Source organism: Primulina tabacum, chromosome 5 (assembly GCF_025594145.1).
Source record: "Primulina tabacum isolate GXHZ01 chromosome 5, ASM2559414v2, whole genome shotgun sequence".
In the NCBI taxonomy this organism is placed as follows: domain Eukaryota; kingdom Viridiplantae; phylum Streptophyta; class Magnoliopsida; order Lamiales; family Gesneriaceae; genus Primulina; species Primulina tabacum.
The window spans coordinates 14,645,032-14,657,477 of NC_134554.1; the positions used below are offsets into that span (position 1 = coordinate 14,645,032).

Here is a 12,446-nt window from a genome sequence, read left to right on the forward strand (position 1 = left end):
CGTTCTTCAAGGATTTAAACAAGAGATGAAAACTGGACACAAACAAACGAACACGAATACTTTGAGATATGACTACCAGAATTTTCTTGTGCTCTGTTATAAAAACTTCTTTTGATCTATATACCTATAAAAGTGTGGATAATCTACAATGTTTTCTAATTGTGCATTGTCTATAATACCCTTCATGCAAAATTCAACAAAATAAATGACATAAATTGCTCACACATTTTCCTCATCATCATTATTACTAAAATCTTTGTATGTGACCGTTGTATATTCATTATATAGAGCCTTATAAATAATATTCAAAAATTGTTGTTAATGACATGACATTTTATTTGTATTTGTAGAGTTATTTACATACAAGTATATTATGAAAATTATATTGACAAAAAGGTAATCAAACATTAAATAAAAAAATCAATAAACACTTAATTTGAACAAAAAAAATATCTTGAACTTATTCACATATGTTATCACAATTGATACTTTTTCAGCTTATTTCTCTAAAAAAAATCAATGACGGTATCTATTATATAAAGAAAAAAAGTATAGTCAAATGGTACATAGATAAAATTATTATGAAATTGTTTTAAAAATGACACAAATGAGTCAAAAAGGAGTGAGAGCAAGATATTCCTACAAATAATTCTTAGTATAACGTTACCATAACTAAATTGGAAGTTATGTTGGTGTAGAGTAGGTCTCTTATGAGACGATCTCACGAATTTTATCTGTGAGACAAGTCAATCCTACCGATATTCACAAAAAAAAGTAACACTCTTAGTATACAAAGTAATATTTTATTCATGGATGACCCAAATAAGATATTTGATCAACGAAATTGATCTGTGAGATCATCTCACAAGAGATTTTGTGGTTGGTGTAATGAGAATTACCAGTTATGCAAATAATATATATAAATTAGAATTTAAATGAGAGGGAGAAAATAATCTATAATTAATTTTCTATATTTTATGTTAACATTCTAAATTTCTATCTTTGTGATGCCTTTGAATTTGTATAGAGAAATATATAATTGTATCTATTTACAATTGTAAAACAATTAAGTTAAGACAATTATATCACTTAAATTAATATGATATAATAAATTTTAAAATATGAAAAAAAAATTAGATCATTATAAATATGACATTATCATCATTCATCTGACACCTCTAAAATATTTCTTATTATCATGAGTCGCGATTTGACCATCCTGTGTTATTACTATCTCATTATTATTTATTATCTCATGCATCACCATTTTGTGATGTTGAATTTAATTGTTTTTAATTAACAAAAAAAGAAGAAAACTTTGAAGAAGTTAGGCACGATATTAATCTAATTTATTGATAACCTTCTAATAATAATCAATTGAATTGAAAAATATTATTATATTTAAGTAATTATAATTTATTCTAATTCAAATTTATTAACTTTTTAATGTCCAATATATATAGAATTCATTAGTAATGTACATGATTTTACTTTTCAAATGATAATAAGAAACATATTAAAATATAAATATATAGTGAAAACGAATTCAAATTTTCTGTTAATAGTTTCGAACCTTAGCAAATGTAATTCTAAAAAAATGAGAGGATAATGATTATGATGATACATGTCACTGAAGATTAATTTAGAGTGGTAATATTTATTTCTCTTTTCTGAGATAGAATAATGATATTTCAATTATTAATTTAAAGAGATGAATCTCCATTTAATAAAATTGTTGGAAATGAAATTTTCTTAGTTCACTGCTTTAAGCAAATATATCTAGGGCAAAGAAGGGGCTAGGGATGACAACTTTCCCCACAGGTTTGGGACCCTGCGGGGAAAACCCGAAATAGGGATGAGATCCCCGATTTTTTTGGGTTGGGGTTCGGGATCGGGTATTTTTTAAAATCTCCGATGTAGTTCGGAACGAATATGAGCTTATTATCCACATCTCCGAACTTACCCCGCCCCGCCCCATTGTCATCCTTAGAAGGGGTGAATGGAGTATTTATTTACTTTATTTTCAATTCTTGTGTTTAAATATATTAATTTTTTTTCTCAAAATACAATTTGTGTCCATAGGCTTTCTTTAGCTAATATAATGTTTTATTATTATTTTATATAATTTATTGACTAACAAGATATAGGTTTTTGAAAAAATTCGAATTTACGATATTTACGTTAGAATATAACTTAAAATGAAAAATTGTTGTCACATGTTCTTAATTACTCCAAAATTATAAGTAAGTACTATTTTAGATTTTCAAGATGTAATTTTTAGAACATATTTATCAATTAATTGATGTAATGAGTAGATAAATATCAACATCATATACTAAAATGTTTTCTTCCATTTTTATATTGCTTAATTGATTAAAATATATTCATATAATTCTATGTACACTCTTATATTACTTAATCAATTCAAATCCTTTCATATCATTGTATTTGTATTGTTATATTGATCTATCTTTTTTCGAACGAAATGTTGTTTGATGGATTGGATCACTATGCAAAGATTAAAAATATTTTTATTATTAATTTATTTTTTAGTTATTTAGAATATGGGTTCACGTGCGAATGCACGTGCTTTTATGCTATTATTACTAAATGCAGGTACTCTGCAACAAACCCAGAAAGGATCCAGTTGGGTGATTATAAAATTTAAGATTATTACCAATGGACACATGAAATTGCCGCATGATAATATTTTGGAAGAGATCAAGTAATTACCATCACCGAGATTTGGGTGCTTCAGCATTCACATGCCCACCGGCTATAGTAGCTTCATCTCTTGATGGATTTTCAACAGAATCTAAGCAGGGTACATTCTTGGACTGACCTTTTCCAACATTGGTAGATGGGATTTTTGATGCATGAGGAAACATTACTTGTGGGCTTTCAAACCTCTCGGGAACATATCCATTTGCTAAACTTTTTGATGAATATGTTTTCTTCTCAAAGAAGGGCGTAGCAGATACAGGTGTATCGGGGGTCTCCAAAAGTTCTCCTGAGGACTCCATAGGCGCGTGGAAAAGCAAATGTGCCACAATCCGATCTATTGGATTGGTATTCGTCTCTACATCTGGTATTCCAGTAAACCTGTTGAATCGGTCAAGAAATAAGAAAATAGCAATCATAGATCGAAGTTAACCAAATTTGTTCTTTAATAAAAAAGTTGAGACTCGAGCATTTAATGTGTGCCCGGATATGAGGACTGAAATTTTGTTAAAAACACTTTTGAAATATAAATTTATCCAATGGCCAAACATTACTCTTTTTTCCAAATAATTTCGAGATAAGATAACATTATGTGTTTTGCAGTACTAAGGCTTAAATTAAGGAAAATTCCAAAACACGGTAAATTATTCATAAACCACAAAGAATAAAGCCAAACATAAAATGTTAACCAACCCCTCATGATTGTCAATAGCTTTGTTAATTTCATCTCTGGTCCTGGTGTTGGCACTGCTTGTATCACCAGAACAATGTCTCTGCATAGCACTTTTTGCGAGTCGAAACAAGCTGTCCCTGATGCAAAGCCTTATTCGCATGCCCAACTGTAAAAAGTTAGTTTTTGGTTAGGAGTTAATGCAACTTTTCAATATGACCAGGAAAAAATATTCGAAGGGTGGTTAGATTATTAACTCTAGAAATGGTATCTTGAAGTCGTTGAAGTACCGATTCCTCCATGGGGCAAATGCTTAACGGCATGGTAACTTCATTGTTATCATCATGTCGTATGGCTGAGTTCTGGTCAAGGGAAGGAAAGCCGCTAATATATTCATCAACTTCAACATTTCCTCCTTTGATGGTTGAATTCTCTAATGACACAGGATTACCAATTTGCTGCTGCTGTTTCTGAATTGCAATAATCACTCTCAATTGTTGCCGCCTCCTTAACTTTTCAATTTTCTCCTCGGGAGTCATTGCTGGAGGATTTGTTGCAGCACCCACTGACTTTTTCACAGGAGTTGCACAAGCAAGTTTACGGTTGCCTCCAACAGGCTGAAACTTTGACGATAAGTGAGATGTTCTGGGGTAGTGATACACCATATTCCCATATAAAGGAGGTGCCAAAAGTGGACCAGAAAAGTTCTTCCGTTGGAATGGCTCGGATCTCTGGACCTGCTTTTGCTTCCTAACAACCAAAGGTGGACATGCTTTGAACATTGACAGTGCATATTGATCGTTGACTTGCTCAAACATGCTCTGTGTTGTGGACTGCATAGCACATAAATCATACATCTGTTTCTTGTTTGTTTCTTTCAATTTCTGGTCCTTCGTAATTCTCTTTTGTTCATTACCCTGAACACATGAAAGCAACTAGAGAAACAATCTGACGTTGAAACAATAAAAAGAAGCCGATCACACAGAGAAAAATAATAAACCACGTGTGCTTCTATTGGTTCACAGTGAGGAGAGAACACGGTTTATCATATACAAATCATTTTGTATGAGAGACCAAGATGTATAGAAATTTTCTTGGTTCCACAGTATCTGGTATTGAGTCATGGTCAGTTTGGCCGTTATTTTAAGTTATGCTGTTTTGTAAGCTTCAGAAAATTATCTGACAATGAAACTTGTGTCTATGTGCAACAGAAATTTCCATCCTTCCCAATTTTTTTTATTTTATCATCATCATCATCATCATGATTTTGGATGTGAAGAGTAGCACAGATGAGAGAAGAATAGCTTCTTTGTACAGAGATTGAAGTGTTTCTCGAGTACAAGAGTGCTTTCTCCACGAAGAGTGGATGAAAAGGTTACCTTCAATGAATATGCATTTACTGTAGCAGCACTACTATAGTCATCCAGTTGCTCTGGCAACACTTGGCTGTTTTCATCGATCCCAGGAGTCTGAGAAAAGCGAGTAAAATACTGAAAGTGCATCCTATTCACTTAATTATATACAGGGATTCAGACAACAAAAGAAAACAACCACCGAACAATATTGCAAACATAATCCTTCATACCTCCTCGTTCATAAATAGCTTATTGTTACCTACAAAATGTTCAATAGTAGCTTTTCTTGCCTGTACATCCTGAGATTGAGATTTGTTCCCAAGCAGTTTCTCAGACACAGAAATAAAAGACTCCTCCAAATCAAGTGTATGTTGAGCTTTATCATCTGAGACGGACCTTAATTCAACAAGTTGCCAATTAGAAGAAGCACTAGATTTACGAATAATTTTGGACGGGCAGCTATTTCCATCCTTGCAAGACGACCATGACTCATCCGCATAACCAACATTTATATCTCCAAATATTGGGTTATCATGACTGCAAAATACCACTTGTGAGGGTACTAAATTTTCGAGAAATGGAAGCAAATATTTGTATTTACCAGAAATATTTTGGTAATATTATTTCCCAAGTAGATAGACTAAAGGATAGAATATTGTGTAGCGTCTAAACGCAAGGGATTGTACCTAGAATTAGGAAATAGTATTCTATTTAATTTAGAGGGCCTTGTATTTTGTTCATCACAAGAAAGAATAATAATAATACAAGAAAATCATTTTTTTCTCATGATGACTTTATCACACACTCTTATGTCGTCTCTTGTGCTGCCTACATGGTATTAGATCCCTCATCTTTATTAACCACTGGGAAAATAAGGTATTAAAATCCCAAACATGTCTGGATCGAGCGACAATCAGAGTAGTATGTCCTCCAACAACCAACAAGGTTGGAAGCGTGAAACATCCATATGCATACCCTGTGAATCATACGGTGTTAAAACACCTCAATTCAATTAGCATTTCTGGATCTGAGTGAAAATCTGGGTATTAAGTTCTCAAACATGTCTGGATCATCAAATGACAATCAGAATACTGTGTCCTCCAACGAGGTTGAAAGCATGAAATCTCCATATGCATCACCGATTGGAGGCTTAAGTAGGTAATCGACTTCAAAGGAAGGGTGATTTCATCATCATAATAATAACACATTCCCGCTAGTCGCGGGGAAGCTTGGGCTATTTAACGCTGGAAATTCGGAACCAGCAATATTTTATTCAAAGTGGGCAAATGGAAATCTGAGAACTCATTGTTATGGTTTGGCTTATTGACTTTGTGGAACCATCAACTGGGAAGACATACTTGTTCCTACCCACCGTGAAAGACGTATAGGATGCGGTCTGCGACACCTACTATGATCTGGAAAATTCATCCTAGCTTTTCGAGTTAATGACTACTCCGTGGAAAGGTGAGAAGGGGGTGACTGAATGATACAACAACGTGAAGGCAATGTGGCAGGAGCTGGACCTTTGTTATGAAATTTCATGGGAATTCAGACCTGATAACTTTAAATACCATAAATGTATGGAGAACGATTGAGTTGATGAATTTTTTGCCAGCCTAAACAGAGAACTAGATGAACTCAGAGTACGAATATTGGGCCGAAAACCTCTGCCATCACTAAGCAAAGTAGTCGGTAAAGTCCGCATTGAGGAAGGGAGAAGGTAAATGATGATGAACGAAAAAACTGTTGATTTCGGCTCTGGTGAGGCAAAGTACCTTCTCTAGAGCACAATCTTGATAGGTTATAAAGGATGGCCTTTTGTGCTATCAATGTGAATACCGAGCATACTGGAGACACCTGTTGGGACTTGCATGGGAAGCCACCGAACTGTAAAGCAAAAATATTTGAACAAAAAAGGTGTGGTGGTTCAAAGGCCTATCATTGTGGACGTGGAAAACAACATAGCTCAGAGTTTCCTCAGGGCCATGACCTTTAAATAAGGAACAGTTAAATAAATTGAGTAACTCCAATCCACAGAATTTTCACACTCCGCTCTTTCATCATTCTCTATTTTCTAAGCCTGGGAAGATATCTATTTACAATCTGTTCTTGTTGCATCTATCATATCTTCGTATCATTGGAAAATAGATTTTGTACGTTTCTCATCATATGATTGAATTCTCCAAATTGTGCTATTCTTTTCCCCTTGTGTAGAAGACCAGAAAATTAAAATAGCTTATGGTTCTCTCAGCCACCGCCAACTCTCAAATAGAAAAAGAGAACGAAGTAACTAGAAAAATTGTTAAAATGACCTTCTTCTAGAAGGATCATTAAGAAAGTGATCCCTTTCCTGTTATTGTTTCCAAAACTTTGACTCTGCATAATGTTTTACAGTTTCATAATATTTCTTTAATCTAACCTGTTATCCATTAGCAAGTGAAACCACTACTTGAAGTGTTACGCTATAGTTTCCTCGAATTCTCCTTTTAATAGGCTCTGGACTATAGGAAGACGACTGGCAGTGCTAGAGCAAATGGAGGTCTCTACTACTTAGAGGGCTAGAATAACTTGAGTGGACAAGCTCAGCATTCAGTGATGTAAAGGGGACCTTTTAGAACCCCAACTATTTCTGGAAAATAGTTTCTCAGATTTATTGATGATCGTACACGTTTAAGCTGAGTTTATCTAAAAATCAGAAGCTGAACAAATTTTTTGAAACTTTTACATAATGGCGATAATCGGAATGAGTATTTTAATCAAATTTTGGGATATTTTTTTCAGGAAAAGGATGAAATTCATCCTAGCTATTTTATTTACATACCATAACAAGATGAGATGGCGGAGGGAGAAAATAGACACCTTGTAAAAGTAGCCAGGTCTCTAATCGTCAAATACTTATAAGGGACGCTATTCTAATTATCATATACCTAATTAACAGGATGCTATCAAGAGTTTTAAATTTTAAATCCACCCTTGGGTTGAAGGCTGTAGAGGTTGTGTTATAGTCGTTCAATTTAATCGGCTGAATATCTAAAGGTTTGTTTCCCACTTCATTTTTCCAATTTTAAGGGTTTTCGGAGGGGCTTGTGAGCCATGCATTGTAACTCTATTTAAGTGATCACCATTAAAAAATAATGTTGATTTTTTGTATTTTAGACATAATTTATGAGGTGTCTATTAGAGATTTTCTCAAAAATCATGTTTCTGCACGTATACAAACATGATAAACAAAAATGCGGAAGCTAAATCGAGCGTTACCTCCAGCCATTGAATCATCTTTAAGTCTTCTGATTTTCCTCCGATTGAAGCCTTCTAAACACTCCAATCTCTCTATAGATGGTGTATTATTCTGTATGAGATTGTGTATCTAGGGACCTCAATGACTTCGGTATTTATAGGCAAACTCATACCATCAATGAGTTTGAGGGAGCTTTGAGAGTTCAAAAGAAGAGACGTGCACTCCTCAAATTTTCCAAAGTTGAGGCGGCTTACGCAAAGGTTTTGTCAAAAGATGTGTGCGATAGCCGTCGCCATTGTTGACACACGTTTTTAATTTTTCTTTTGAATTTTCATAATAATATGTGTCATAATTTCTTACAGTGTCCAGATTGAAGTCCTTGTATATAGGAGATCAAACGAATCGAGCCAGCTGGCCAGATCGAAAAATCTTATTTGTATTTAAAATAATCGAATTCGAGCCGGACTCGAACATATTTGATTTTTTTCCGAACAAACTTGATCCCTAATATTTTGTTCAATAGCTTGCGATCTGTTTGTGAGTTTAATATTTTATATAATATATTTATATATTAATAGATGCATTTCGAGTATTTAATGTTGAAAAATAATTTGTACAGCTCGCAAACATATTCGAATTTTTCAATGCGAATAAATTTTGTTTACCTATTCACCCGCGAAATCGAAATCAAGCTCAAACAAGCATTAAAAGTGGGGGTGGTGAGTTACGCTTATAGTCGGTTTACTTGAGGTCTTTCATGTGTTTCAAACCTTTAAAACCAATATTGAGCTTCAGTGCAAGACTAAAATTAAATCACTTCAAACAGATGGGGGTGGTGAGTTACGATCCTTAGGTCCTTTGCTATAAAAGTGGGGTATTGATCATCGTGTTACGTGTCCATATACTTCCCAACAAAATGGGATTGTGGAACGCAAACACCGTCATATTGTTGATATGGGTCTGCTCATGCTCACATGACTCTTGATTTTTGGGACGATGCTTTTGCTACTTTTGTTTTTCTTATTAATCGGTTACCTCCCTCGGCTACTCTTGGTCAAGTCCCTCTCACTCGGCTGTTCAACATCTGTCCTGATTACACTTTTCTTCGTGTTTTTGGTTGTCTATGTTTTCCATATCTCCGAGTCTATAATTCCCACAAGTTTGAGTTACGTTCAAAACCTTATACCTTTATTGGATACAGCAGCAAACACAAAGGCTATAAATGTCTTAGTGCTGATGGGAAGATTTACGTTACTTGACATGTTAAGTTTGATGTAATTGTCTTCCCTTTTTCTCACAATCAAACCCCACTTTCCAGTGCATCACCTTCATGTTCTTTTATTCCTCTCTTGTTGTCCACTCCACATGCCTCTATTTCTCCACTTCCTTCTTCTCCCCATTCCTCTACTATGCCTAATGCATCTTATGATCATCTTGGTTCAGCACAAGCATCTTCTGATTCTTCTTTGTCCATCGACAGTTGTTCAGCACTTGTTCCAAATAACCTGCATAATTCTGATCGATTACCAGTAAACACTCATCCTATGGTGACTCGATCCAAAGCTGGAATTTTCAAACCAAAGGCCTTTGTGGCACACCAATCTATTGATGGTGCACATGTTCATCTTCGAGATGCCTTATCTAGTGCAGAGTGGCACAGTGCTATGCGTGAGGAGTATTCTGCCCTGATGCGTAATCATACCTGGTCATTGGTTACCCCTCCGTCTAATTCATCTATTATCGGTTGCAAATGGGTTTTTAAACTCAAGACTAACTCTGATGGTTCCATTGCTCGTCATAAGGCTCGACTTGTTGCCAAGGGTTACTTTCAAGTGGCTAGTTTTGACTTCTCTGAAACGTTCAGTCCAGTTGTTAAACCTACTACAATTCGCCTAGTTCTTACCATTGCCTTGACCAAGCAATGGTCCATTCATCAACTCGATGTTAACAACGCATTTCTTAATGGCTCTCTTTCTGAAATCATTTATATGCAACAGCCTCCGGGATTTGAACAAAAGACGGATGATGCCACATTGGTTTGCAGATTACATAAAGCTATCTATGGCCTTAAACAAGCACCTCGTGCTTGGTTTGATAAACTCAAATCAGCATTACAACAGATGGGATTTTCTGTCTCGAAAGCTGACCCCTCGTTATTTGTTCGGTTATTTTCTGACTCTATTATCTATATTCTTGTCTATGTGGATGACATAATTGTAATAGGAAGTGACCCTCATACAATTGCTGCTCTCATCAATAAGCTGGACAGACAGTTCTCACTGAAGAATTTAGGCAACTTATCCTATTTCTTGGGCATTGAAGTCTCCAAGCTCTCAGATAATTCTCTTTTCCTTTGTCAAACCAAATATGTTCAGGATCTTCTTCTCAAGACAAAAATGAGCACTGCCAAGTCTCCTGCCAACTCCTATGATTACTAATCTCAAACTCACGGCCAAGGAAGGTGATCCGTTTGATGATGTCAAACTATATCGAAGTACAGTTGGTGCCTTGCAATATCTAACCATTACTAGGCCGGACATCGCTTTCACTGTAAACAAGGTCTGCCAATTTATGCAAAATCCTCTTCAAACACACTGGAAAGCTGTCAAAAGAATCCTTCGATATCTCACTGGTTCTATTCATTATGGGATTCATCTTACTACATGTGCTCGATTATCTCTCCGGGGCTTTTGTGATGCAGATTGGGTCAATGATCCGGATGATCGTCGCTCCACCTCTGGCTTCTGCTGGTTCCTTGGCCATTCTCCCATTGCTTGGAGTTCCAAGAAACAACAAGTTGTTTCTCGATCTAGTACAGAAGCTGAATACCGGAGTTTGGCTCATGCTACAGCTGAGTTGCTTTGGCTTCGATCGTTCCTAACAGAACTGCATGTTCCTCTGAATGATACTCCAACTCTCTGGTGTGACAATATGAGCACCATTGCTCTTAGTGCCAATCCTGTCCAGCACTCCAAGACAAAACATTTTGAGCTTGACTTATACTTTGTTCGAGAAAAAGTTATATCCAATGCTCTATTTGTTCGTCATGTTCCATCTTGTGACCAGATTGCCGATGTTCTTACCAAGCCCTTATCTGCTGCCAGCTTTACCAAGTTTCGATCCAAGCTCAGCGTAGTGATAAATCCTTCGCTCAGCTTGCGGAGGCAAGTCAAGTAATACGTCTGAATAAAGGATCACATCATCACTAACATGCTTGAGATCACATGTGTGGTTATCTTCTAGAAGCATGTAGAATGTTGGAGTGTCTAACCATCTAACAGAATTGATTTTTTTATTTGTTAGTTTGTTACGTATAGTTTTCTCTCATTCACTTGTATAAATACCCTTGTAATCACTCAGTTACGTCCATAGAAAAATACTCCAAAATTCCTCCAATTATATTATGTTTTTTTTGCTTTTCTATCTGCTTTTGACTCATCTCGGAGGGTGGTTCCAAGTCTTGCCTATAAAGGCCATCTTTTGTATTGTGGGAGGCAGAATATATTTCAGATTATAAAACATATTTTTGAGCTCTTAAGCTTGTTAGAAGATTTATCTTCTTGTCATTGCTATAAACACTTTGGTGGATTCCCTAGAGTGGTGAGTGTTGAGTCTTGCCTTGTGCTACCTCCTACTTCTCCTGCATTTTCCGGTGTCAAGTTGGTACCAGAGCTTTGGTTTTCAATGGCTGTTCGTAGAAGACATAGGCCAAATATTGATGATCCTGCAGCTCATCAAAGGGACCTTCGTGATATCAAGTTGGATGACTTAAGAAGACAAGTGCAACAACTCAAGCAACGTCTTGCACTTGGCGAACTTTAAAACATGATGTTGAGGGTCGTTGTTGGCTGATTCTGCAGATAATGAAATGGGTTTTAATCCATTTCATGGTGATGGAAATGAAGATTCAAGTGATAATGCATCTCGGGGTCATAGATATCGAAGGAACAATGTTCGTGAGAAATCTTTTGACTTTAAAGTTGACATTCCAGATTTTGATGGAAGAAATGATCCTAATGGATTCATAGATCCGCTCGACTCCGTTGAAAGAGTGTTTGAATTCAAAAAAATTATGAGAATCGTAAAGTGAAGTTTGTTGCTATCAAGTTGAAGAAATATGCATCCATTTGGTGGGAGCACCTAAAGAAGCAATGTGCTCGTGATGGCAAGCAAAAGATTAAAACGTGGGAAAAAATGAAAAAGGAATTACGCAATAAATTTTTTCCAGATAATTATTGTCAAGATGTTTGTTCCAAATATCACAATCTCAAGCAAAAAATTTCTACAAGAATGATCCATATTTTGGTAAGATTTGGGATGAATGCTTGAAGGCTCCATTCAAGCTCTTCTTGATTCACGATGACTTTTTCTTCAAAGACAAGCTTTTATGTGTTCCCGATTGTTCTCTAAGGCAAGCAATCGTGAATGAAGCTCACAGAGGAGATCTTGCTGAATATTTTGG

At 35.6% G+C, this 12,446-nt stretch overlaps 1 protein-coding gene across 1 annotated transcript in view; it reads right to left on the reverse strand.

Moving 5' to 3' along the window:
- Positions 1-2,601: 2,601 nt before the first annotated feature.
- The window catches only part of LOC142546923 (protein LNK2-like), a 98,932-nt gene continuing 89,087 nt past the window's right edge, over positions 2,602-12,446 (reverse strand). The window contains exons 2-6 of the mRNA XM_075654902.1: positions 4,977-5,283; positions 4,771-4,860; positions 3,649-4,326; positions 3,415-3,560; positions 2,602-3,102 (exon numbers count right to left, since the gene is read on the reverse strand). Coding sequence (XP_075511017.1) covers positions 2,736-3,102; positions 3,415-3,560; positions 3,649-4,326; positions 4,771-4,860; positions 4,977-4,988 — 1,293 coding nt within the window. The 5' untranslated portion in view covers positions 4,989-5,283 and the 3' untranslated portion in view covers positions 2,602-2,735. The remainder of the gene's footprint in view (positions 3,103-3,414; positions 3,561-3,648; positions 4,327-4,770; positions 4,861-4,976; positions 5,284-12,446) is intronic.